Raw genomic sequence first — 27,952 nt, 5'->3', positions numbered from 1 at the left:
TAGTCATTGAGCAAATGCAGAAAGTAGAATAAGTGCCATTATCAAACTGGAAGGCAAGAGTATGGAGGTAGAGAGCCAAACTAGAGATCATCAGAGTTGTGAAATGAAAACTATGACAGGTTCGTGCTCTGTAGAGATTAACACAAAAATAAAGCCACGATCATTATCACTCAACTATGTATCTTTCTACGATGATATAACGATCTACCGCCATGGCAGGAATCTATTAATTTTAAGCCAGAATCGGGCCATTAGCTTTTAATCACAAAGAAATGTGGAATACAAACGTTAATATTAAAAATGCTAACAGTGACCTTTCTGTGACAACCTCTGCAAAATCCATGTCTAAATTCAGAAAAACTGCAGCTGCCATTTCATGGGGTCCGCTTATGGAATCCGACATAATAAAAGGCTAATATGCAAATAGACCGAATGGTGGAACAACAGAACAATGGTCATGATGACGGGTGCTGACCACCAGGGGGCGTGAGCAGAACATGGCATGTGTTGGCAGCAGGCGGCAGAATGTGGAACATGGAGGGCGTTGGCTGTGGCGGGATGGTGGAGCAGGTGAGCGGGGGTGCGAGACCAAGGCGGGGCGCCGGTCACTGTCATCGGGGTGAGGCTCTGGTGGTTACTGAAAATTCTTTTCTCCTGCAGTCCCGCTTGGGACTCGCACCTGCTAATGGCACTGGCCCCGCTCGCACACTGGTGCCGGCCCTGATTGCTCAGCGCCATCAGCGGGTGCAAGCGGCGGCTGCTGGGCCCGATTGCCACTCAGGGCTTCTCCACCTCCCCCTGCTCCTCAGGCATGATCGGGCCGGCAGCCACCTCTTGCACCTTCTGCCGGTGCTGGAGCTACTGCTCACACCCACTGCCGGCACTGGCCCTGCTGGCACCGAGAGCCGGTGCCAGAGACGCTGCTTGCACCCGCTGACAGCGCCTGGCGCTGGTCCCAATCACTCGGCGCCGTCAGTGGGTGTGAATGGTGGCTGCCAGCTCTGGTCACCCCTCAGGGCTTCTCCACCTCCCCCTGCTCCTGAGGGGCAATTGGGGCGGCAGCCGCGGCTTGCACCTACTGACAGCGCCAGCCCCAATCGCTCTGCGCCCATCAGCGGATATGAGCGGGGCCAGCGGGGCCAGCGCTGTCAGCGTGTGGGAGCAGCGGCGGTGGGAGTGGGGCTGCCGGTAGACAGGGGACCAGGGACTGCGGCGGGAGGGGCCGGGCAGGGACATGGAGGATGGGTCGAGACCCACCACAGCCTCGCGGCCCATAGTTCCTTTCAAGGTGCACGAATTAGTGCACTGGGCCCCTAGTGTTACAGAATTGTATCTGTTTGCCTGTGTGCTTCACAAACTCTCAAAGTGTCTCTGTAAGTTAAATATTGGGAGCTAGAATTCTGCAACGTCTATAATGCTACCTTGACAAGAAAATGAGGTATTCCTCACCACGGAAACGTCTAAACCCAAGCCCTGAGACACCCCTGGTGCATCTTCACAAGAAGGGAAGCTATCTTCTACTACAGGGATCAGGAGCAAGCAGGCGCCTTCTCAGTCATGCATTGCTCCTCCTTCATTATGAAACAGGTATGAGAATTCAGGAGCCATGAAATTAATTATTTTTGGAAAAATATTTTGCTCAATTATTCAGTGCAGAGAATAAACAATTAAATGCTACCCATCCTCAATCTTCCCAATTCTGAGGAAGACATCCTGTTTGTACCCGGGCCAGTTAGAATTTACCATGGAAACAGAACATCAACCAAGAACTGTTCGCAGACTACTTAAGCCTCAAAGAAGAGCCATACTCACCGGCCTACACTAGCATGTTGCCCTTGAGCTGAGGTATAATATCTGTAGAGCAGAAATTCTGTATCTTAGTTTTCACTTCTCATGACAATTAGGACATAATTTAACCTAAGGGTATTGTTTTCCATCATCACCTGAAACCCTGACCTGCCCACTTCCCTGAGTGGGACATAGGATTGCTGATATAAATGAACAATTCTGGCATTGCTGTCTGTCCAAATAAACAGGCTGAAATTTGTTTCCAAAGTATCCCAAAGCTATCTCTCACGTCTTTCTATGGTTTCTTTCAGTCTGTACACTGCAATTTCTTCCAACTTTTCACTTTCGTTTCTTAACTGAGCACACTGCCACCCTACATCACATTGAAGAAAACAGTTAATTGTGCCTGTGTTTTATCTCTTCTTACGGACCATGTGTATTTAGTTTTTAAATACTGTATGAAACAATGGGAATATGAACCACACTGTGACAGCTGAATACATCCTATCCGTTACACCCTCATCTCCAATGTCTGGTATGCCTAATCAACTCTTTCACACCATACCCATTTACACGAGCAATTTTTGCAACCCAGTAATCTAAACCTTATATTAGTGTGGTAAGTGTATATGTTAAAGAGCAATACATGCCTTAAACTGGTCCCTCCACTGGGTACTCACCTTCCTCCTCCTCCTCCTCTTCTTCTTCTCCTTGGCCGCCTGGGCTTGCTTGTGCTCCCAAACCAGGCTGGTCAGGTTGGCCACATACTCATCGGTCTGTTGTAGAAGGTAAGCCAAGCGCCTGTCTTTCTTTTGATCAATCAGTTTCCTGTAGCCCTCTTCGTCTTCAGCCTGTTAAGGAAAGAAGCGAGACCAGAGCCTAATGCAAGTTTGCAGGTGCCTTTTCCCTCCTCCCTGACAGTCGGAACTCCGGTGGTGAGTGCAGCAAAGCGAATGCTCCAGCCTGCGAGGGTTCCCGCGCACAGTCTGGGACCGGGCACACAGGGGACAGCGAGGCCTACATCCCGGGAGACCGGGGTTCACGGCCAAGTCAGGACACGTGGCCACAGCTTTTATGTGTGTGATGGAGCACGCTGCCTCAGCTCTTGGTTCTTCCGTGTTTCTTTAACTGCACAAAAAAAATGTTAAAATCGGACAGTTCACCATCTGAAGTTTATTCTTAACTTTGTATTTTGGAAATTATCAAATACGATCAAAAGTGGAGAGACTAAGTATTTCCAAAGGCAAAAGAAATCAAATGGGCACGGAACAAATAACTTCTTATACTTAAAAAGCATTGCAAACATTGTGGTTGATAGGGGAGGTCAAATTTGGGGGTTTTTTGTCATAACTGGCACTGTCCTCTGGGCCTTGGTGACTGGGGATAAGTCAGCTACTACCTGACGTCTGATACGTGTGCCCAACAATAACACAGATGCAGTCATTGCCACCTCCACCTCCCATTCAGCAACATTATGAGGTTACATGGGATAAAAGCTCTGATGTACTCTGAGCCATTTCAGGAGAAATCTTTTTTTTTTTTTTTTTATGTCCCAATAAAAGGAAACCTCAAAAATATTTTCCTCTTGTGACGCAGGATAGAAGGAACAGGCCGCAAACTCCTCAGGAGGCGGCTGAGTTACAGAAGGGCCCAGCGCCTGCCTTCGGGGGGTCGCTCCCGCCTGTGCCCGCGAGACAGCAGTGTCACCCCTCAGTCTAGCTGCTGCCGGCCCCGTGGATGAGCACGAACCTCAAATGCCATTAGAGCTCTAATTGCTTTTCGTTATGGTTGATCTCACTTGAAGAAAGAGTGATAGAAAACTTCAGTTTCTCTGTTATCTGTATATTCCATCATTTAATTGCAAAAATTAATGATTTGCAAATGCCTCATCATTAGTGTCAAACCAATCTGTTACTGAAGTGCTAATATAGCTTCACTTGGGTTCCATCGGACAAATTGGACTGCTGACGGCTCAGATTGCTCTAAAACAGTCTCCCTAGCTAGTTAGACATACCCTGGGCAGTCTTCTTCTTCCCCCGAAAAGGAGAGGAAGGCAGGAGAAGGTGGTAAGATTTAGTAGCACCCATTTTATAATGGGGTGCTTACGCTCTGGGACCCCCAAGATTAATGAAAACAAAATGCAAACCTTAACATCAGCGAGGGAGAAAGACACTGTCACCTGGGATTTCCCCAGGACACAGTATGGGCTGAGGCTCATGGCTTTCTCTTCCTGCAGGACTCAGGAACTGTGACCCGACAGAACCTGCAGCTCTCCAGCACTCACGCTAGGTCACACACACTTGTGTAAACTCCACAGTGTTCTATGAGGTCCAATTACCAAAAATAAAAATAAAATAAAATGCAGGCCAATAAAACCAATCAATCTCTTCTGTGATATATATCCACTGAAAAATAACAGCACAAAAATAATAACCCCTGACTAACCTTTGGCAATACCCCCGCTATAAACAAAAAGCAACATTTCAAAATTAACGTCACAATCACTTTTTACATGGCGAGAGAAAATTTTCTGCCATTAAAAAAAAAAAAAAAAAAGACATCAGGTTCCAAGACACAACGTAATGAGATATTCATTCAAAACGTGTGCCCTTAGTCTCAAAGAGGCAATATTTTTAAAAGAACGGCCATTTCCAGCCTTCCAGATCTGGTTATCAAAACTCCCAGGAGACACAGTACCTTCCTTTATTGTGAGACGCTAAATCTGAGCAGCAATGCCATCATCCTAGGACATGGGAATCCTATACTGACCAGCTGTAACCCGAGATGTGTGACGTGCATTGTCCAGGAAAGAGGATGTTTGAACTCCATCCGCATGAAGTTAAGGGAACACAGTCACATATTTGGTGAGCAGCTTTTCCTTTCTCCTTCTACTGTGGCCTAGGTAACGTTCCCAGGACAGGACGCGAGGGGGGCGTTTTCCCGGGTTCCTTACCATCAGTCTGCGCATTCTCTCCTTCTCGATCCGCTCGGTCTCTTTCTTCTGCTCCCTTTCGGTGTTGGCGTGCCACGTTGCCACTGCTTTGGAAAGCTTCTGGATCTTCCCGGCCACGGAACGGTGGTACTCCTTAAAATCTTTCGCATGTTGCAAAATACTGTTCAGGTATTCCTGAAGGATCCCAAGGGGAGCAGAAAAGAATACTTAAAATCCATTTCCCAAGGCCCCCGAGGTTTCGGCCCGGTCCAGGAAAACGCGCAGTGTGCATTTCACAACAACCAAGACCAGAAACCTGGGCCTGTTCTGGGACAGGTGCCCTGGTGTGCGTCTCCGCAGCTGAGTGCGGGCGGCGGGGCTGGCGGGAAAGATGACCTCTCAGAGTTTATTTTTGTGCCAGCCTGTGGAAGAGCCGTCTCTGAAGCTATGAGGGTGTGACCACATGAAAATGGAAAGATAAAAAAAATGGAGAGAATAAAAAGAAAAAGGAGAGGAACCTGAAAAATGGAAATGATAAAATTAAAAGCCAATCATTCTCACATAAACCTGAGGGACATGGGTATTTCCAGTGAGAATGATGTTATAGAAGTAACCTTTCCTCTGCTCCAAATATCTTAGAGTCCCGGCCGAGCAGCTCGGCCTGATACTCCAAAGGTTGCAGGTTTGATCCCCGGTCAGAGTACACGCAAGAAGCCACCAGTGAATGCATCAATAAGTGGAACAAATCAATGTTTCTCTCTCTCCCTAAAAAAAGCAGTAACAAAATTTAACTCTCTTAGAATTGTGACTCAAGATTTCATAGGAAGCTAAAACTCCGTAAGTAATTGGTATATATTTTTTAAATAATGGGGGAGGGGAGGGTACCCTTATGTACACTAAATCCAACATTTTTTAAAAACGAAACTAGGATAGGCACTAAACTGAGCACCAAAAGACAAACATAAATTATAGATAGGCTTATGACATGAAATCAAATCCTACATCAAAATATTTCCAAACCCCTAGGAAGGGATGTTCTTAATTATCTGCCCCATAAAACCTCCAACTGGGCCCGTCACAGAGCCCTGGACACCACATCTGTATGTGTTACAACAATAACTTTTTGCTTTCTTCTTTCCAAGTCCCCCAGGATTTTGCTGTGGGAATCCCACCCACCCAGCCCGCAGCTTTCCGGGGGTGAGGAAGGTGACACCTGGTTGGGACGAAGCGAGCCCAAGTCGCCTGGCGTGGCCTACGTGTCCCCGACTACACAATGGGGGCTAAGCAAGCTCCCGGGAGCTCTCCTGCCCTGTGATGCCCGCTCCGCCCACCGCGGCGCGTCTCCTGCCAGGTACTGCGTCGGGCGTGTGTGCAAACGCGAGGACAGGCCAGGCCAGGCCGGGGTACCTGGTGCTTCTGCCGGCGCTTCCTCTCCTGCTCGATCTTCTGCTGCTTCTCCAGCTTCTCCGTCATGCGGGCTTCCCTCAGGGTCTGGCGCTTGCTCCGCTTGTACGCCTTGGAGTTGAGAGCCGTCTCCAGGGTCGTGTCCCGCCGCATGCAGGCCACCACCTCCTGCCTCAGCTGCAGGAGGACAGCGGTTAGAGGCTCCCCAGGCGGTGGCCAGACCCCTGACCCTCTCCTTCTCTCCATTCCCCTCAGTGGGGCAGAAGGGGGATTCTACAGGTTTCTCAATCGCAGTTGGCCTTTTGAGTAAATAAAGGGACTAAGTCATACCAAATTTATGTGGCATTTTCAAAGATGGTATGGCTTTTCTTTACAAATAATTCAGGAAAAAAAAGCAATTATAGCATTTCAACAGTAAAAAAAAAAGTAGATATTTTAAATAAATTTATTCATCCTATTTAATTATTCCAATGATACTAATTAGTTAATAAGATTTAAAAATTTTTAACTTTGTTTAAAATGCCATACTAAGGGGCTCCTCATTTTTAAAAAGATTAACTTTAATGATGCTCTGCAAAATGAACAGAAGGATTACTTCCTGTTCATGGACAATGGCAGCAGATACTCAAACAGTGTTAATGCATAGTCTCATATAAAAGACAAGAGATACTAGTTTGGGCTTCTTCCCACTTCTAACAATGATATTCTTTGAAAGATATTCAAAGTTTAAACTATATCATGAACTTTTTTGAGATGATCATAAATATAGTAACATCCATCTTGTATGTTATGTGGTGATAGAGGGTGGAAATTGAAAATATACATCAAAATAATAATTCAATTGGATCTGAAATCAGCATGAATTACAGCTCATTTCATTGGGAAACTTCTTAGATAATAGAATTTTTCAATAATATCAAGCAAAAATCAGAGACTAATAAGAGTCTAGCATAGTGAAGCTAATTTGAATATAATGTTAATCCTAAAAATATACTTTGGTAAATTTTTTAAACAAATGTTATCAAACACTTTATCAATGCATTTTATGAAGTCACCTATAAGAAGGAAGAAAATGGAACTCAAGAGACGTTTTCTTTCTTTCCTTCTTTTTTTTTAAATTTAAGTTCTAATCTACTCTCACAAGCCTATGACCAAGCAGCACCCAGCCACACTGATGCCCCTTGGTGATATTATAACCAACTAGAGGCCTGATGCATGAAAATTCGTGCACGAGTAGGCCTTCCTTCCTTCCCCCGGCTGCCGGCACTGGCTTCCCTCTGGCACCCGGGACCGGGGCTGGCTTCCTTCCAGCCCTGGCTTTGTCAGGAAGAACATCCAGAATGACGTCCGGTCTATTAGCATATTACCTTTTTATTATTATAGATAAGGCAAATGTACTCCCAAGGTCATATGACAATCTCAAGTGAGGTGGCCTTGTGATTTTAATCACATCCTCCAACAGACCAAGTCATGCAATTCACTCTCATTCATTAATAATTCATTTTGCATGCCCCAGGACCTTAACCAAGCAAACCCATCAACTGACGACGGCCAAGTGCCCCTTATCCCGTTTGGCTAAATGAGGCAGCCTGCAGACTGGGAGACCTGCAGACAGGGTCCTTAAGACAAAACTCATCCAAGTGAAAATTAGCTCTATGTCATTCCTTTAGTGCCCTACTGATTTAGCAATTCTAAAGCAGATCATTCTGCTAGCGTTTATTAATCAGTGACTACTGTGAACCATAGCAGGAACAATAGATAATAACTCACTGGTTACTCAATACAGAGGTCTGACAGGATCAAATGCACCAAACTTGTGTTGTGACGAACCATCAAGTTACAAGACACAGGTTTATGTATTTCTATAAATGCTGGACTATTAATTTAGGAGAGTGGCTATTGTCTTTGTTAAAATATTGTCTTTGTTAAAATGGCTAGGATTATACATTTGTGCTTACAAAGAAGCTCTGATCTACCACTTGACTGTTTTTCTTGGGAGTCATAAAGGCAAACGTGAGCTATCTCATTTGTTCTCAAGATTTCGTCCATGGGAACAAACTGCCATAACTCTGACTTTGCAAACCATCATGCAGGTGGAAAAAAATGTATCTGATACACAGGCGAGAAAAAACAACAACAGGATAATAAGCAGTTCGTCTTCAGTACTTTTAGCTCTCGGCTGCTGGTCTAAAAGATACACGATGTTACTAAGTTTCTATCTTTATAGCAATATTGAACAGACTTAAGGAAACACGCCGATCTCCAACAATTACATTCATTTCCTCCGCCTCAGATTTGCTGGGGGAAAGGTACTACCTGACGTTGGAAATTGAGTAACCGAAGTGCTTTCAGTTCCACGGTTGCTTTGGTTCGTAAATCTGGTGGCAAAGAGCCAGGCAGGTTTTCCAGTTCTTGTATCCTGTGAGCTATGCGAGCCTGAAGTCTAAGGGAGATAGTAAAACAGGGGCGGGAGAGATGGAAATATACATTACAGTTCAGCCTTAAATGACAAACAATAACATTAGGTTCAAGTTCATGGCAAAACCTATCCCAGATACTCATGGCTGATTTCTGACACCCAACCAGATTTGCTGACGTTAAACAGAGAAAAGCCACCCTTGTATTAATGCAGACAGGTGCTAGACGTTGCTGAACACTGTGGTCTTGTACATAACCTTTCTCTAACTCCTAGGAAAGGAGGCTCATGGTACATGTAGGAGGAACATCAAGTGCCACTGCTCGCTCTGAGCAGAGAGAGAAAATGAGAGGCAGGAAAAGTCTGACTTGCTCCAAGAAGCCCAGCCAGCCATTGGCCGGCAGGCAGGCCGAAACAAGTCTCCTTTCCAACTTCTGGTTCTGTCCTACGGCGACGGGGCCGTGTGCCTGCCTTGCCAAGATGCTGATGACGACGGCCTTTAAAGCTGAGTGAACAAGAGCCCTTGTGGATGCTGAGGCCACAGAAACCGGCCAGCCCAAAACATTCAGAGAGCCCTGCCAACCACAGCCACTTCCTCTGTGAGCAGTGCTTGCTGGGGGACAGAAAAGGCAGATGAGGCGTTTGTCAAAATCAGGTTTGGGGCAGCAGCAACCAGCAAAGTAAACAGTATTTAAAAACTGAGGGTTTCTAGAAAAGGACTGGTGGGGATCCTCACGTTAGACACTATCAAAAATGTAACTGCAGGTAATGCCTCTCAGGGGGAAATAGGAGACATCCCACTTGCTTCATTCGTTCGGGATACCAGGACTGTTCCTCAGAGAAACTCCTGGTTCTAGAGTTCACCTGGATTCTTTTCTTGCAAATAGTTATATGCCATTTAAATCTATTTTTAGAACTATCTTCGCCCAAATTTGGGGCAAAACTGTCTTGGAAGAGACTTCAAAAGAAAGAACAGTAATAAAAAAGGCAGTAAGACAAACTAAGTTAACATGAACTGCACTGAGTTAAGTACATTTGATGCACAATTTTATTTAATTCTCTCTCTCTCTCTCTCTCTCTCTCTCTCTCTTTCTCTCTCTCTCTCTCTCTCTCTCTCTCTCTCTCTCTCTCTCACACACACACACACACACACACACACACACACACACACACCCCTCAAAGTATAATGGTGCTGTTACTGATGGGAAAACAGAAGCCTGGCGATATTAAGAAACATGTTGACTTCAGAGCTGATAAAGGAGGTCTCTAGACTGAACCTACTTTGCCTGACATTAAAACCACTACAGGATAATTAAAATAGACTTTCTAACTGAGAACTTTCCTGGATCTCAACTATAAATGTTGATCATTTAAGATTCTGTTAAAAATTAGTATTATGGTTTCATCAATCTTTACAATGATGGATATATATATATATATATATATATATATATATATATATGTAAATATGAAAAAGTAAAACCTGTGACTTAGATGTGCAAAATATCTTAAGATTTCATATGGCCCAAATATCAAAATGATTGTTTAAAAAAAACCCAAAAACAACTTTGTTATTTGCTTTGGTAGAGAAGTAAAATGTCCTCTTTTTCAAAATTTTAAAAATTATAATAAAGAAAATGTGTTGTTTTTCATTGATTTCACTGAAAATAATATTATAACAGATTCCTACTTTATTGGTACATACATGTTATTAATTCTGATTTCCTGAGTGATTTATCATCACAATGCATTATAATAGTATTATCATGTTATTATTTCAATGATGCCTACCAACACAAACAATAACACAGTAAATAGTTTAACCATGCAGCAGACTAAAAATGTGTTTATTCAAACAATATTAAACTTTTACTTTTTCTGGTCAAATTGTTCAAACTCTCCTAACTTTCTCTTTATTCCTTTTAGTATTGATACTCATGAGATTACTATCAGTTTTCAAAAATTTTCACTAGCTGAAACAAACAGCTACTTCATTTATCCAGATCAATTTCTTAAATAGCCACATAGCCCCAAATCTCCAAATACTGCAACAGATGACACACCTTACCATTTGAGATATTAAGAGAAAAACCTCTTGTGGATTTTTTCAAATATATAATTTAAAGGAAATAACTAGACTGAAACAGTTTCCCTTTTGTAGAATAAGGCCATAGTAAAAGAAAAAAATAAATATTATAAAGGGGTGAGATGAGGGCCAACGATAGGGGTCTTCTGCTTCCTCGGTTCTAGAGTCATTTCAGGCCTTTTTCATTTGAAAATCCCAGAACCCAAACCATCCCTTGGAGTTCTGGTTTACTCTCTTCGGCAAAGTGGGTCAGGGGCTAAATTAAAGGAATAGCTGCGTTTCCCTTAATCTTCTGAAGAACTAAATAAATAATCTTAGGGCAGCTGGACGGACAGTGTAGAGATTAAATCACACTGATGTGGGCGGGTGGGAGCTGGAGAGTGGAGGGGGGAAAAGGGAGGTGGGGACAGGGGGTGGATGCAGCCTTGGGTGACTGGGGCACCGGAGTGGGGGAGGAGCTGGGGGTGGGGCGCGGGGAGGAGGACACTTCTTCCTGAAATGACTGCTCCTTTCCAAAGGACCTAGTCACTTGTCAGTGAATCTCAGATTCCCCAGCACAAAAGAATCTCTTTTTCATGAAAGGGAGGCAAGAAGTACAGAGTACAAACGTGCAAAGTGTAGGAGAAGGGGAGGGTGAAATGATATGCATTCAATTCAGCACGTGGGGGGTGGGGGTGGGGACAAAGGTACAGGAGGGGCTCCTGTAACACAGAAAATGCTATCTTTGGGTGGTGGCGGTTGCTAATGGAAATCTTCATTTTAAATAATGCTTCTCTCCAGACAATTTCATCGTCCTATCAATGGGATTCAGCAGGTTGCCCGATAAAGAGATTCAGGATTCTCAACTTGTCGAAACAACAACAGCTGTAATACTGCAAGACTGCAGGAGACTCATTTAGTGTCCTCACGAGCTCAGAAAATTGAAGCAGAATTAGGTCACTCAAGTTTTTCATACAGATTGGACAGTAAATCAGGAAGGGTGACTGTTCTGGCAAGAAAAAGAGTTCCATTAAAGGCAACAGATATTTGTTCAGGTCCAGAGGAGAAGTTTATGATTCCTGCAGGAGAGTTATTTGAACAGAAAATGACACTGGTACATTTTGCTCCTTCAAGGAGCTGAGTGACACTTTTAAAAAGAGGGCGAGGGAGGGAGACGGACTTTTTGTAACTCTGCTGATAAAGTGGCCCTTGGCAATTTTTGAGAAGGAATTTTCAGGGTTGTAATGGATACCAGGGAGGACAAAAAAATACACACAACACCCCCCCCCACACACACACACAAAAAAACACAGGCTATGTTTGCTTCCCGAAGCAAAATTCTGCCTTGATAACCAGAGGGCTGACAGAACACAGAAATGCTCTTCCTGCGAATCTGAAATCCATCTCCCACGCAAACATTTGTGGAATTAGTTTACATGCTAACGTGACAATGCCTGGAGCCCTTTTGCCCAAACATCTAAGTCTCAATGGAAGAAGTGAAGTTAGGTATGTCGGCGGGGCAAAGAAAGGGCACCAAAAAGGCAAGACAGGCACTGGGAACAGCTCTCCGACACTTACCACAGAGAAAAGCAATAACGTTCCTTTCCAAGAGAAAGGATCCAATTCAAACGGGCAAACTGTTTCAACTGGAGACTTTGTACAAATCCGAGGCAAACTATTCCTAGGCACACACTTATGTATGCTGTTACTAAATAAAAAAGGCCAATTTGTCAACATCCTGGCTGTATGATGAACAAGGAAAAGCAGCCAAGGGACTTAAAGTTAAAAAAAAATTAAGATTCTGACAATTTCCTTTCAATTTTATAGACAAGGTAAGTGATATTATAATGGTCCAAGAAATGAACATCGGTTAAAGAACTTTTGACAGATGACTCTGCTCAAACTAAAGTTTTTAAAATTGTAAAAGAGATTTTTTTGTTTGTTAATCCTCACCCAGATATTTTCCCCCACTGATTTTTAGAGAGAGTGGAAGGGAGGTGGGGGGGGGGGGATAAGAGAAACATCAATGTGAGTGAGACATATTGATTGGTTGCCTCCCACATGGGCCCTGACCAGGGTCAGGGATCAAGCCTGCAACCGAGGTCCTGCAACCGAGGTCCTGCAACCGAGGTACGTGCCCTTGACTGGAACCGAACCCAGGACCCCTCAGTCTGAGAACTGATGCTCTAACCACTGAGCAACCGGCTAGGGCTACAATGGGTTTTTTTCAGACCTTGCTCAAATCCTTGATCAGAAGGTAAAGGTACACTGGGCCCTTCCAGTTACCAATGCTGCAGGCTAAGCAGGCCACTCTCTACGAGGGGCAAGTGGAAACGCCTCCGAGCCGTCTTTACAAGTGCCCAAGGGTCTTAATCTACCCCTTTTAAGAGAAAAATTTTACTAATCTCGGCAGGTGAACAATTTATCTTCGGATCAGCAGAAGCCAGCCATTGTTCTATAAAGAAGCTAGAAGATGCCCCTGCAATGCAGCCGGTGCAAACCTGTGCTTCTCAGGATGGCCATGGGAAACTCAGTCCAAAGGACCCTCCAGCTGTTTGGACCCAGGATTCCCGGATCAATCATTTCAAAAGCCACGCAGCTTTACAAATGAGGAGACATTTATCAAGCCACAATACTATGAAAAATAGCCATTCCACCACATTCTACAAGGCGTACAGTTCAAGAGATACTGGCAGATACATTATTATTTTTATTTCTATAGGAGTGAAGGACAAAAGCTTTTCTTATATTGGAACAGGCGAAATAGTACTACTTAATGCTGTATACCTATTAAGACCACTTCCAAAAAAGGTGTTAAAAGGAGCTCAGCAAAAGAAAGATCTGTAATTAAAATCCTGGTGAAAATGAAAGAAAAACTAGGAGCCAGTAAAATACACACACACACACACACACACACACACACACACACACACACACACAACACAGGTTGAAGAAACACATACAGATGCAATTCTAGATACAGAGAGTATCCTGACGTTATAAAGGTAATTCACATGATTTAACAAAGATACTGGTAGCTTTGTGCCTTCAGGGTAGGGAAAAAATGTTCACTCTTAGGAAGTCAGAATTTTAGAGTAAATGATACTCTCTATCCCATTTACTGTCTTTTAAAAATTGCTTTTGATACTTTATAGCAACATAAAGAAAGGATTGCATATAAATAGTTTTTCTGTCCAAGAAATGTTTGCTAATATTTGACTTTATAATACACAGCAATTATTCACCCAACAAAACCAGCCTATGAACATTGAAGTAGCTATAGATGATGAGCGTCTAGCTCTCCAGGGATACATGAAATGCTGGAAACAGCAACATAAAAGCTCTTAATTGAGGATTAGCAATAGTAATGAGGCTACAGTTACACTCGTCATAAAAAAAAAAAAAACTGCACACATTTAACGGCAAGTTACTGTGGTTTCTTTCAGGATAACTCTCACAGCTGATAGCTTAGTATTTTAATCCAGTAATAAATAAGTCATGCGTTTTTCAGTAAAGTTTAAGGTGATGTTTGAAAAGGGAGCCTATTACATTGTTACTAACATTCTCTGTAATTTTTAAACTCTAATTTTCTTTTCAATTAAATAATTTTGGGGAAATAATAGTAATAGCTAATATGTATTAAACGTCTTTGTGTCATTTTATCTCCTCCCACAAGAAATACTCTAATATCCTCTTTTAACAAATGAGGAAATTAAGTCGCAGAAAAGAGATGGAACCGGACCACGGCAACACAGCTAGTAAAGTGACGAGCATGATGCCTGTCAAACTCCAGAAACCATGACCTGAGCTTTGCTTTCATTTGACTCAGTACTTACTGGTCTCCCTTTTGGTTAACATTAACCATGTACAGGAGGGGTCAGCTAACTATGGCCTGTGGGCCAATCCTGCCCACAGCCTGCTTTTGTAAATAAAGTTTTATTGGAACACAGTCAGCCCATTATCATCTGGGCTGCTTTCTCACTCAAGGGCGGAGATGAGTAGTTGTCAAAGAGATCATATGGCCCTGCAAAGTGTAAAATGTTTACTCCCTGGACATTTACAGAGAAGGTTTGCCAACTCCTGATTTAGACAAATGTGCCAAAGCAGGTGAAAAATAAGTTTCTGGAGGAAGCGTTTAAAGGAGCCCATACGAAGACACTTACATAGGGCTTACTCCTAACGTTGGACCAAGGCATAGACCAGTGGTTCTCAACCTTTCTAATGCCGCGACCCTTTAATACAGTTCCTCATGTGGTGGTGACCCCCAACCATAAAATTATTTTCATTGCTACTTCATAACTGTAATTTTGCTACTGTTATGAATCGTAATGTAAATATCTGTGTTTTCCGATGGCCTTAGGCGACCCTGCTAGCGGTTCTCAACCTGTGGGAACCGCTGCTGTAGAGCCTAAGACTGTATTAAAGGGTCGCGGCATTAGAAAGGTTGAGAACCACTGGCATAGACGAAGTACTCGCTTCAGCAGCACATATACTAAAAAGGCAGAGACCAAAATCATGCATGAATTTAAACAAAAACTATATTATACCTACCAAAGTGTACTATAGTATCATGAAGGTCAGGCCACCACAAAACACTCAACATCTGACCAACCTTGCAGTCCCCATTCAAGGACAAGCTGGCAAACTAGATCAGGCGCCCCATCATCTGTGTGAGACAACCGCTTATGCTCACATCCCCAGCGCCTAACACAGTGCCTGACCCGTCATAGGGGTTGATAAAAGCTTCCTGATTAAATGAGGGAAAATCACAGTCCTGCCAACCCAGAGCCACCGGAGAGCCCCCACCACAACCACCTCCCCACCCCCACTTTGCTGAAATCACTCTCATCGCATGAGTTTTGGCCTCTGCAATCTTCCTCGAGCCTTTCCCTTGCCCCACGGAGAGGAACAACTGAGCCGTGGGAGACTGCATCCACCCGCCAGGCTGGGTGATATTTGCAAGAACAGAGCGTCACGCCTCCCGGGACCGGGACTGGACCTGGACGGGACGGGGTGCATTACCTGTATTCCCGCTCCTGCAGAATCTCCACGGGGTCCAGGCCTTGCGGCTTCTGAATGGGGCTGATGCGGCTCTGCTTCTGCTGCAGCTGCAGGATGGGCGAGGGCTGCCCGGGCGCGGGCTGCGGCACCGAGGGCCCGGGCACTGCGGCCGCGGGCGGCTGCGCTGCTGCGGGGGGCGCGGGCGAGGGCCGGCCGCTGGGCGCGGGCACTGGCAGCTTCTGCGGGGTGCTCGGGCCGCCCAAATCCGGCCCGGGGCCTGTGGGACAAGAGCGATGTGAGCAGCTCGGGCGGGTCACTGACCTGCGGCCGTACCAGGCCTGCCCGCTGTCCCCCTGGAGCCCAGGGATGGTGACCAGGAAATATCGCAAGGGAAGGAAAAAGGAGGGAAGAAAAATGAAAAAAGGAGGGAGGTGTGGAGAGGAAAGGCGGGGCCAGAGAAAGAAGAACCTGGGGCAAAGGAAAACGGCATTCACTAATGAGCAGTCGTGGAAATGGCCCCCAAATGACTCCTCAATAGCAAACTGACTAAAGAGTGGGCGGCCAGATTGTGATGTAGGTCTACATCAAAAGTGGATTTTTAAAAAGAACTACAGGTGCATTCAGAGTTCAGAAAAGTAAGGGAATAACCTAAGTCAGTTAGGGTATTAAAAAGTAAGCTAATGACATAACCCAAGTCAGATGCAATCTGGGTGTGATCCTAAAATCACACTCTGCAAACTGCAGGCAGCTCTGCAGGCGGCCTCAGCCCGCTCCGGGCGGGCCCTGCTGTTGGAGCCAGGCCTGACAAACGCAGCCAGCCGGGAGCCTGCGGTCCGCTGGTGTGAACTCAGGAGGGGCAGGCATTTCCCCCTCATGACCTATAAAGCATAGTTCACATCAAATCAGTGCATCTCAGAACTTCCATTTCTTACTACCTGCTAGGGATATTTCTAAAAAACATGCAGTGCAGAGGAAAAAAACGGCTCGTTCCACCTAATAAAAACTAGCAAATATGAAGATTAGTAGTACAGGGAACATGCTTTGCACGTTATCGGAATAAAGGGATATGCGTTCGTCAAGCTTACTGAACTGTACTTAATACGTTAATTTAAAGCAACTGTCCACATTGAGCCTAAGAGGTTGGGATGGTTAAGTATGGGCCCAACATAGGAAGATTCCATCTCTCCTCCTAAGTGGACTTTTACTTCCTTCAAAATTATAAATATGATCAGAGATGCCACCAGATGACTTAGTGAATTAGAGAAAAGAAAATCTCAGTAAGGAGAAGTTAAAACCTCCCACAGGCATTCTTTCAAGAATTATCTATATCTTTTCCAAGAAAAATTAAAATGATTCAATGGTAACAAAAATAATAGTCTATATACTTCAGAATGACTTAATAATTAACCATACAAAGACATACAGTATGAAAAATTAAACACTTTTATTCAATTTCCAGCACATACCTTTTAGAAATGGGCTTACATGACAATGCACAGGTAGCCATAAGCAAACATTCTGACAGGAGGAATGTGAAGAATTAGAGCAAACTGCTTAGGAAACTGCAGTGTGTGTGTGTGTGTGTGTGTGTGTGTGTGTGTGGTGTTACTACTGTTCCTTTTTCCCCCTTCTTCTGAAGTTAGGTACAACTTTCCAAAAGATACAGAGCTAGATAAAACTCCTTGAGGTAATCTGTAGCCCTGGTTCTAGTGTTGATGAAGAATTCTTGAGGGAAAAATATTGATTCTTATTGTAGGCATTTTAGGTGTACTATCATAAATAAGAGATTCTTTTCAACTAAGTACTTTCTGGTGTTGTTTTTTTTTCTGAATGAGAGGTCTTTTGCATAGTTGCATAGCTTTTCATAATATTTTATACTTAGAGTTTCTTTCATCCATATATAAGAAACCAACTTCTAAGCATTACACCTCAGGGTTGTTAAGCATTGGAATGAGTTACAGAGGGACATTTCAGGATAGTTTTTTCCCTAGAGGTCTTTAAAAACAGGGTAGATTTCTCACTTGGGGTGCTTTAGGTGATCCAGCCAGAAGAGAGGAGCTATAGATTTCTAACACTTACTTTAATCTTCTGTAATTCTACAAATCTCCTTAATAAGCTCAGGAAACTGGCAGAATTGAATATATCTGAAGGCTTGGTATAGCATACTAAATAATGAAAACCCCCCACCACCTTTAATAAAAAAAGAACATGTGGGTCTTACTGAGAAGATAATATCATAATAATTACCTTAAATTCAGCTCTCAAATTGTTTTTCCTCTTTCCAAAGTTTAAATAATTCATCAACAAAAAGCCCTCACAGTGTAATAGTGTTACAAGTTTCAATTATTCTGGGCATTTTTTCTTTAGCATCATGGTCTGCAAATACCTATATAGAAGCCTATGATGACTCCTTGATGTATATATTCAAGTCACTATTTTTAAAAACCACATTCCTCTCCCCCCCCTTAGCTCCCCTAAAAAAGGCACCCAGAGCATGTGTGATATCCCTGGTTCCAAATCTAGTCATTTCTAGCCTCTGACTCCCAACTAAAGCTGACACACGCATGGTTGGCCTTTGACCGATAAATATAAAGACATTCTTATCTGGTTGACTGGTCCTTAAAATTGAGAAGCAGAGAGAGAGAGATCCAAACATGGATTTACATATCCAAATCTCCAACTTAAAAAGTACTACAAATTACCGTGAATTAAACAGGGACACTTAAAGCACCCTGGACCAAAACAACGGTAAGCTTCCCCTCAGCTCTATCGCCTGCTGGCTGTGTGAGCCTGCGCAACTGACTTAATTAACCCCTTGTGCCTCAGTTTCCTCATCTGCAGAATGGCGGTAATAACAGTACCCACCTCAGAGGGTAGCAGTGAGGATTCAAGGAGACAATGCAACTCTGCTCCACCCTCAGCTTTTGTCATTTTTGCTGCCACCAAGGACACATAGAGAAAGAAGTCTAATTTAATTACTCAGCTCTGCACAGACTGCATGGCAAAGAAAGGATGTGGGGAAATTTGGTATGGTCTTAGCTGGCAACTTTGGAAATGCTCCTTCCTCTACAGCAAACTTCAGAATGTTCCTACGGTTTAATACAACTCAGCACAAATACGCAGAGAAGCCGGCTTGCCACGTGCTTCCTGGGAACCTGCAATCAGACTCACGTACAAGCAAACTCCTTTCCTAACTAAACACACACGTTTATTTACTGCGTGGGTGTTTTCTACTCCCTCCAACCGATTCTAGAAAAACTTCTATTTACAGAGGCAGCTTGCCACCAGCAGACCTGCCCAGGATGGCACCACCTATCCCTTAGGTTTCCTGCCCGTCCCTCGGGCGGCTTAGAGTGGAGCTGCCCGGCTGGATCTGCCATTGACAGAAATCATCTCCACAGCACACACTGGTGGTCTGCTAACTGATAAGACCTCTCCCTGGTATCTGCAAATGGAAGACAAATTACATTCTTTAGCTTATCTCCGACTCCCTCTACAATGTAAACAGTTTAGGTTTAATTGTCAGAGGTACAAAATGCATCTGCTTTCCCTTCAGTCCTCACCTTAGAAGTCAAGGTAGAGGGATGCTCTGACTCTCCTGAGGGGCATCCCAGTGCAGCTAAGGGGAAGGGGGGGTCTTTACGGGATGCACCCCATGCCTGAGTTTAAGAAACAGGGAAACAAACTCATTCAAACACCTCAGCCTCACAAGGACAGAATGTCTATGCATTTGGAGTTCCCAATTTGCCTTCTGGCTCACAAAGGTATTTAGGCAAATAACAATTCTGTGCATTAAGGAAGGACTGAAGTGGTTTCCACAGGTTAAAAAAATAAATGGCCCGGCCAGCGTGGCGGAGTGGTTGAGGGTTGACCTATGAACCAGGAAGTCACAGTTCAATTCCAGTCAGGTCACATGCCCTGGTTTCAGGCTCGATCCCCAGCAGGGGGTGTGCAGGAGGCAGCCAATCAATGATTCATCATTGATGTTTCTATCTCTCTCTCCCTCTCCCTTCCTCTCTGAAATCAATAAAAATCTATTAAAAAGAAAAAAGAAATGTAATAAAGCATACTTAAATTGAACATACCAAGAAACTTTAGATGACTAATAATGTGGAAGTGGAAGGGGACTGAAAAAACTCAGCAATACAACTTTTACTTTCTACCATAAAGTCCTTTCTGCACCCCCCCCACCAACCCAAACTTTTTTCAGTTCCCATTTTTAATTTTAATTTTTCTTTAGTATCTAAAAAGAAAAATGAATCAGAATGAAAAGAAAAATGATGGGTTAGATTTGAGAGCAGCCCATAACAGGACTGAAGAGTTACTTGCTCGGTGAGCAATTCCTCCAGTCAAACTGTAATTCTCTGGTGTTAGCTCTGATGATGTCAATTTTGGTGATTTATAACCTGGGAGCAGGTTTGAGGCAGACCACCCCGGCCAAAAAGATTCTCTTCAGACATGAACAGCACCAGAAAATGGGACAAAAGGAAAATGAAATCACAGCTACCTCCAGATAAGTGGATATACTTAAACTTATTTCTTCTGAAATATTTGTAGAGGTATTTATAAGCAGTTATACTTTATTTAAAAAGGGGGGGGGGTGGGGCAGGCTGGCACCGCCCAATGGACCAAGAGGTCCCGGGTTCAACTCCCAGGCAGGGCACATGCCCAGGTTGCAGGCTCGATCCCCAGTGGGGGATATGCAGGAGAGAGCCGATCAATATGTCTCTCTCATCGATGTTTCTATTTCTCTCCCTCTCCCTTCCTCTCTGAAATCAACAAAAATATTTTTTTAAAAAGAGGGAGAGGAAGATAAACAGTAACAATTAATAAAAGGTAATATTAACTTAAAAAAAAAATTCTCCATTTATTTTGACTTGTCCTAGATGCCAATCCAAAACAAAGTCTTTGTCAGGGAAGGTTATCTCCCTGTGAAACCTGAGATTTGGGGAAAAGTTCAGCAATGCTGTCAGAGGCGACGTCCTTCCCGGGGCAGGAATGGGCCTGCTCTATTTGAGGAGGTATCTACTTTCCTCCTCCATCCATGTCCTCCTTGCCCACTCTGGCATAAAACACTATCTGCCCAAATATTTCCATTTCTAGGGAAGCCTGACTCCTGGAAATCCAAAAGACATGGGCAGTGAGTAATAAAGAAAATTCCCCCAGATGACAGGGGCCTGGTGAGGGGAGATGTAGGCACTGAGCTGGGTTAAAAAAATGAAGCCCTCTCTTCTGGAAATGATCCAGAAAACGCACGGGATCGTGTTTATTAGGACAGGAAGTATTTGTTATATTCAAGTATCCAGACAACTGGAACTTCACCCATAACCTTCCCAGAGAAAACAACATTCATGAAAGGGCATCCTATAGCCCCCGGTAGCTCTGAATTCTACCAGCGGGATGAAGCCAGACCACCAGAAGGCCATACAAGGACTATCTCATCTCAACACGTGACATATGTCATCGTCTCGACTTCGATTCCAGGATACGTAAGAACTAGGCCATGTGGATTCCGTTACTCCATTTATGATGAACAAATGTCATCGATACCTCTGTCATGCAGCACCACTTACAGTCGTAACATCATTTAAAAAGACAATGCCAGCCCTGGTCAGGTGGCCCAGGTGATTGGAGCATTGTTCGTACACCAAAAGGTTGTTGTGGGTTCGATTCCCGGTCAGGGCATATACCAAGGTTCGATTCTTGGTCTGGGCACGTATGGGAAGCAACCGATCAATGTTTCTCTCTCTATCTCCCTTTCTAAAATCAATAAAAATATATCCTCAGGTGAGGATTAAAATAACAATAATAATAATAAATTCCACCTAGGAAATCCACTTTTTACTCTCAAGCTACAAATGGGCCTGTGTCCTCTGTGAACTGGTGAGCAACTTCCTTCCGAATGGTGAGAATTAGGTGCCTGACCCCGTCTCCTTTCCTGCCCGGACACCGTCATCTTGGATGCTCAGATGCGGCAACCATGAGAACTCCTGTGGCCCCTACATGCTTGACCTGGACCTTCACTTCCCTTTGTGTCTGACTTCCTATTTGACAACGATTTCACTGCAGGTATGTGTCTTGGAAGCCTCCCCAAATGCTTTTCACAACAAAAAGGGATAGAAAGAAATCAATCAAAGGGCATAAGATGGCTCGAGGAGAGCGGTGTCAAGGAGTACATTTTTAGGGATGGAATGACCTGGGTGCAGAGTTCTTTACCTGGGGCTGGTGGATGGGCTTCCGCAAAGCCTGCACCTCTTGAGAGAGAAGGCAAAATCCTGGGAGATGGTGCCCTGTGCCTAGGTCTACAGCTTGCACCAGAGTCCCCAGTGGTTGAGAAGCTCAAACAGCAGAAAAGACCAGGAATCTGGGCCAACTGAGTAAAGCAAGGCAAGGGAACCGGCCGGCCCGGTACAGCGAAAGGCTAGGACAGCCCTGGGCTTCTACCAGCCCAGTGCTTCTGTGCCACCAGCAGTCTTTCTCCTCCGAGCTGGACCATCACATGATTCACGTGGCTGCGTATTAACCTACCAGATGGTCTGTTGAAGTTAACAAGGGCCTGCTGCTGCGGCTGCTGCGGCTGCTGGGGCGGTGGCTGCTGCGGCGGCGGCGGCGGCTGCTGCTGCTGCTGCTGCATGCCAGGCAGCGTCCTTTTCCCCTGGACGGCGAGCTGCAGCGTTTCGGGGAGGTGCTGGCCCCGGGCCAGCATTTTGTAAGCTAAAATCTGAGCCCGCAGCTGATGCAGCTGGACAGGACTGAAGGGCGAGGGACCTCTGCTGGGCTGGTTCATCGCCTGCGGGTCGCCAGGGATGAGGGGCCCCGGCTGGTTGGGTGGCATCTGGGGTGGGGTCGGGCCGCCTCCCGACGACATAGGGCTGGAGATATGCTCTGCAGCTCCCAAGGGAGATGGGTGCGGTGACATGTAGCCTAGGAGAAAACACAAACGGACATCACAGGCTGCCCCTGATGGCCCTGGAAGAGAGGCATTCCTGAATATTTTGGTAGTTTTCTACAACAGCACTGTCCGATAGCAATTTACAATGTACCTAATTTAATCATCACATTACTATATAACAAGATTTATATATATATATATATATATATATATATATATATATCTCAAATATATATAATTTAAATTTTTCTAGCAGTTACATTAAAAAGTAAAAGAAGCAGATAAAACCAATGTGAATAATACATTTCATTTAAATCACCGTACCCAAGATAGTATCATTTCAAAATGTAAAAATTGGTAAAGAGACCTATGCATCCTTTTGTTCACACATCTCGATTCAGAACAGCCACATTTCAAGTGGTCAGGAGCCACCACGTGTCCTCGAAGGCAAACTGTTAGTGGCTGCTGTCCACCTACAGGAAGGCACCTGGGGGTAAGTCTTACACATTAAAAGGAGCTCCAACCTCGAAACAAAACCCGAAGGTCCCTGCTGTATCCCAACGTGAAATGAAGCGTCTCTTATGGAGGTAAATATTACTTGGTTTATTATGCACATTAGGTACAGTTTGCAATTATCGAGGGTCTCCAAGGCTGCGGGAGTGCATATGGCATTGTGCGTGTTGTCTTCGTTGAGTTCTCCCTGGAAACAGCCTGATGGAAGGACGGAGCGCAGGTGATTCCCAGGGAAGGGGCGAGGACGACACTGGCAGGGGATGGAAAGGTGAGCTAAGGAGGGAAGGCAGCCAGTGAGGGCTGTGCTGCCGAGCCAGCTGCTGCAGCGGGTGCCTGAAGATTAATCTCATGCAGAAGCTCCGGGATATAAAGTAAATAACTGGCCTCCACGTCACCCCCGGGAGGAGTAAGGAGCTGGGTGTTTACACTCTAAGGATCGCCTGTCAGTGCTCATGTCACTGGGTTCTTTCTAGGGTCTAAGATTAACTGTTGGATAAAAATACTATTAACTTTGTTTTTTAAAGACTTAGAAGTTTCAAAAATCTCCTAAAGACCACAATACATAAAAATGAGAGTGTATAGTTTGGGTTATAAGAGATCTAAATGGGGTAGTTTAAGAATACTTTTCTTGAGGAAGAAAAGGCAAGATGAACAAAAATTGCAAGGAACTTGTTTCAGGAGTTGAACTGTATAGCTCAGCCAAGGAATTCCTAGATAAACCTATGACTGCGTGTTGCTGGAGGGAGATCCCAGATGAAGGAGAGAACAAAGTGGCCGACTGCAATCTGAGAGGTTGCCCTGACTTCAAACCAAGTGCTAATTAATGAAGTCAAAGGTGTCCTCAGATACAATATAAAAGACCAGATGAAAGGTCTTTGCCCTTTCATAAATGGACTTGTGCCATAATTACCATAAAGGTCGGCACCTCGGTGTTTATTTGGGCATGCGCTGTGTGTTTGAACCTTTGTTGAGTTTGAGCTGAGACAGCTTTGTGCACCTATGTGGGATCGGAGCGACCTGAGTCGGTGACTGCCACAGGCTGGGGACTCACCGTGATCACCCTTCACCAGACGACAGAAAGTAAAGGACACAGTTACTTTCATCTCAGATTGCCATTTGGAAAGGGAAACAAATTTAGCTTGATCCCCTAAGACAAGAGGAGGGTTTGTTCGATCAACTGGTGACCAGTAGCACTCCTTTCAGAGAAATCCTGTCCTGAAGAGAAATGAAGACCTGCCCCCATGCCCCAAATCCCTACTCCATAGGGAGCACAAAACCACACAGCCATCAGGGTTCTAGTTGGTCATGCTAAGTTAGCCAAGAAAATGCCCCTGAAATCAGCCTGCAAAGCTAACAGAAATTTAATCCCAATAACATACACCTAACTTCATCATTAACATTCTTCCTTTTTTAACGAGGCTTAGCTCTCTAATTGTAATGCTGGTGCAAAGCTTTTGTTCATTATAAAAGCACCTTCCTGACACCTTTTGGCCAACCCTGCACCTATCACAGGGAGAAAAACTTCCTACCAAAGCTAATGACACTCACAGTAGAAGGTGTTAAAATGGGTCATACTATATGTCTCTCCTATTTCCTAAGGTTATCAATTACAGCTTACCTATTGTCAGAGGATGCCTAACATAATGAACCAAAGCACAATGAACTATATAACATTGTTTATCAAATCTCGTGTACACTGTGAACTGTGGGCAACGTTATGAACGTGACACAGTTACATGATGCACAATAATTAATTTTACTTCAAACTGGTTAAAAAAGAAACAGAAGGTGGAATAAAAATCACTTTCCATAATTAATCAATAAACACAATTTTACCTCAAATTTAGTAAGAAACTGAAGGTAGAAAAAATCGCTTCCTAGAATTTATAGGGGATGTCAATAGAATCATTCTATCACAGAATGATATTAAAGACTAGAGGCCCAGTGCACGAATTCGTGCCCAGTAGGGTCCCTCGGGCTGGCCTGCGGGATTGGGCCAAAACCGGCTCTCCAACATCTCCCGAGGGATTCCAGATTGTGAGAGGATGCAGGCCAGGCCAAGGGACCCCACCAGTGCATGATCGGGGCTGGGGGGCAAGCGGGAGGTTGGCCAGCTAGGGAGGGTCTGCAGGAGGACTCCATGGCATGTCCAGCCCGTCTCGCTCAGTCCTGATTAGCCAGACCCCAGCAGCAAGCTAACCTACCAGTCAGAGCATCTGTCCCCTGGTGGTCAGTGTGTGTCATAGCGACTGGTCGGCTGGTCAACTGCCTGCCTCCTGGTGGTCAGTGCACATCATAGCAAGCAACTGAGTGGCCTTAGCATATCATTAGCATATTACGCTTTGATTGGTTGAACTGATGACTGGACGACCGGACACTTAGCATATTAGGCTTTTATTATATAGGATGTGACAGTGATTCAGATATAGAGGATTTTTTGTTCTAAATGACTAGCATTCAATAAAACTTTAGAAAAAACAGAATCTAAAAGATGAAACAACAAAGTATTTTGGCAATTATCTTTAGTTGAGGAAACAGAGTGAGGAAATTGCCCAAGAGTGAATATTTGTCTGGAGGATGACAATGTTGATACAGAATCTGCTCTTTTTGAAATCTGGTTTGATATGCTCATTCAAAAGCAATCAAATGTGGCAGTTTTCTTTTCCTCGTCCTCAAGAGCCATTATCTCCCCAGTTTCACCTTGCCTCGGAGAGACACAATCATCTTTCTCCTTTTAATAATCTTGAACTTATAAGTGCCAATTTTATATGAATTTTCATTTCACACACACACACACACACATGCAAACACAAAATATTATATACTTGCCTCTGAAGACTTTTTTTTTTACACAATGGACTAAAAATAAACAATGTTATCATTGGGACCATAAGGTACACAATTCAGTATTTATTGAAGGAAATGGTTTTGCTTCTCAACCAATCGCTTAAAATAACCTAATAGGTTGCTAGGTAGTTAAAGCTGGCAGGTTTCTGATCAATACCACACCTCTCTGTACCTGTGTGCTTATAAATGGCTTTCTACAATAGGGTTTTTAAAGATACGTGTTATTATAGAGTCTAAAGTCTTTTAAAATCATTATATTAAATAAGACTGCATTATACCAATACTACTTTGTCAAAAATACATGTTTAAATAACTCATTCCCCAGCCTACAACGCACTTTTGCTATTTTAGAGAAAATTATGACATGCTAATTCTGATTCCACTTAATGCAGACCCCTGCATTTCAAAGTAATTATAATTTACTGAAATTATAAAAAGATTAAGAGTTATTTAAAATTGTTGATTTTTGAGTGCATAGGTTCACTTCTCTACCTAATTGAGGAAAATTGACTATGTATGTATCCAGTTATGTGCTACATACACAATGGTGCCAAGTGTTGGAGAGTCCAAGAAAAATCATCATTCTTAAGTTGATGAAAGGAGCCAAGCAATGAGAGAAATCTGAGGACACATAAAAGTAAAAACACCCCATTATAATTCAGGCATTCTGGAGTTTTCCCATGGCCCACAGTTAGAGGCACCCCAAAGCCAGAACAGATACAGCAAGCACATGGCTTTGACAATCACTGAATACAACTCATCTGCACTTCCCACGTGTTAAAAATTAGAGCTACATTAGCTCTGTGAACGCACCTGGCTTCCCTGAATTTTAATTCATTCTTAACACCGAATGGGTCAGATTTTTTCTTCCTGGGCTGCAAAATGTCCCAAGAGTCTTTCAGGATGCTTTTCTGATATGGTCAAGATTTTGTGAGTCATCTGCAACAGTTATACCCACCTGTCATCAAAATTCAGATCAGAGTCTGGGATATTCACAACCCTGTTTGCATATTAGTGAAGTCGCACTCCTATGCCACCATGACTTGCATACACACACACACACACACACACACACACACACACACACACACACACATATATATACACACACACATATACACACACACATATACACACACACACACACATATATATATACACACACATATATTTAAAACTGACTACATTTTTCTAAATCCTTACACTTGAAAATCTTCTCTGAGGTGATTGGATGCCTAATCACTGATGGAGAAAAAAGCTCATATATATTAAATTACATAGGAGTATACAAAAGAATGCATAAACCATAAACTTTCAATTAGAATATCAACATACTGGGGTTAATTAGTGCTAGAGTAACCCATGCCCCTTGCATGTTTAAATGACCATACCATAATTCTGAAAACAAGTTACATTATATTCAGAAGACTTAGAGGTATCTTTATATGCCTTCAACAGTGAGGGGCAAAGGCACCAAGGAGAAGAGAAATATTCCATATATTGATTTGGCCATTGTTGTGGGTTGAATTGTGCCTTCTACAAAGGTAAGTTTGAAACCCTAACCCCTAGTCCCTGTGAATGTAACCTTATTTGGGAATAGGATCCTTGCAGATGTAATCAAATTAAGATGAGGTTGCCCGGCCAGCATGGCTCAGTGGTTGAGCATCGATCTATGAACCAGGAGATAACAGTTCGATTCCCAGTCAGGGCACATGGCTGGGTTGTGGGCTCTGATACCCAGTAAGGGGCTGTGTGGGAGGCAGCTGATTGATGATTCTCTCTCATCATTGATGCTTCTATCTCTTTCTAACCTCTCCCTTCCTCTCTGAAATCAAGAAAAAAAGAAAAAAAAAATTTTTTTTTAAAGATGAGGTCATAGTGCATTAGGGTAGGTCCGAATCCGCTGACTGGTATCTTTATAAGAGGAAGGAATTCTGGAAGCAGACACAGACACACAGGAACAATGTCACGTGGAGATCGAGACAGAGACAGGAGGGACAGACCAGCAAGCCAAAGAATTCCAAGGATGTTGACAATCGCCAGAGGCTGGGATGAGGCAACCAATTCTTCCCTACAGCCTCAGAGAGCACGGCC

At 43.9% G+C, this 27,952-nt stretch overlaps 1 protein-coding gene across 6 annotated transcripts in view; it reads right to left on the bottom strand.

Moving 5' to 3' along the window:
- SMARCA2 (SWI/SNF related BAF chromatin remodeling complex subunit ATPase 2) overlaps positions 1–27,952 on the bottom strand; it is a 167,805-nt gene that overhangs the window by 120,191 nt on the left and 19,662 nt on the right. For all 6 annotated transcript variants that reach the window (XM_079791124.1, XM_079791129.1, XM_079791127.1 and 3 more), the window contains exons 4-9: positions 22,135–22,530; positions 15,628–15,883; positions 8,441–8,567; positions 6,128–6,301; positions 4,742–4,915; positions 2,469–2,639 (exon numbers count right to left, since the gene is read on the bottom strand). In XM_079791124.1, the coding sequence (XP_079647250.1) occupies positions 2,469–2,639; positions 4,742–4,915; positions 6,128–6,301; positions 8,441–8,567; positions 15,628–15,883; positions 22,135–22,530 (1,298 nt within the window). The remainder of the gene's footprint in view (positions 1–2,468; positions 2,640–4,741; positions 4,916–6,127; positions 6,302–8,440; positions 8,568–15,627; positions 15,884–22,134; positions 22,531–27,952) is intronic.

This window comes from Cnephaeus nilssonii (genome assembly GCF_951640355.1).
Source record: "Cnephaeus nilssonii genome assembly, chromosome: 14".
Lineage (NCBI taxonomy): Eukaryota > Metazoa > Chordata > Mammalia > Chiroptera > Vespertilionidae > Cnephaeus > Cnephaeus nilssonii.
The sequence above is the reverse complement of the archived record's forward strand: the minus strand, read 5'-3'. Positions and strand labels throughout refer to the sequence as shown.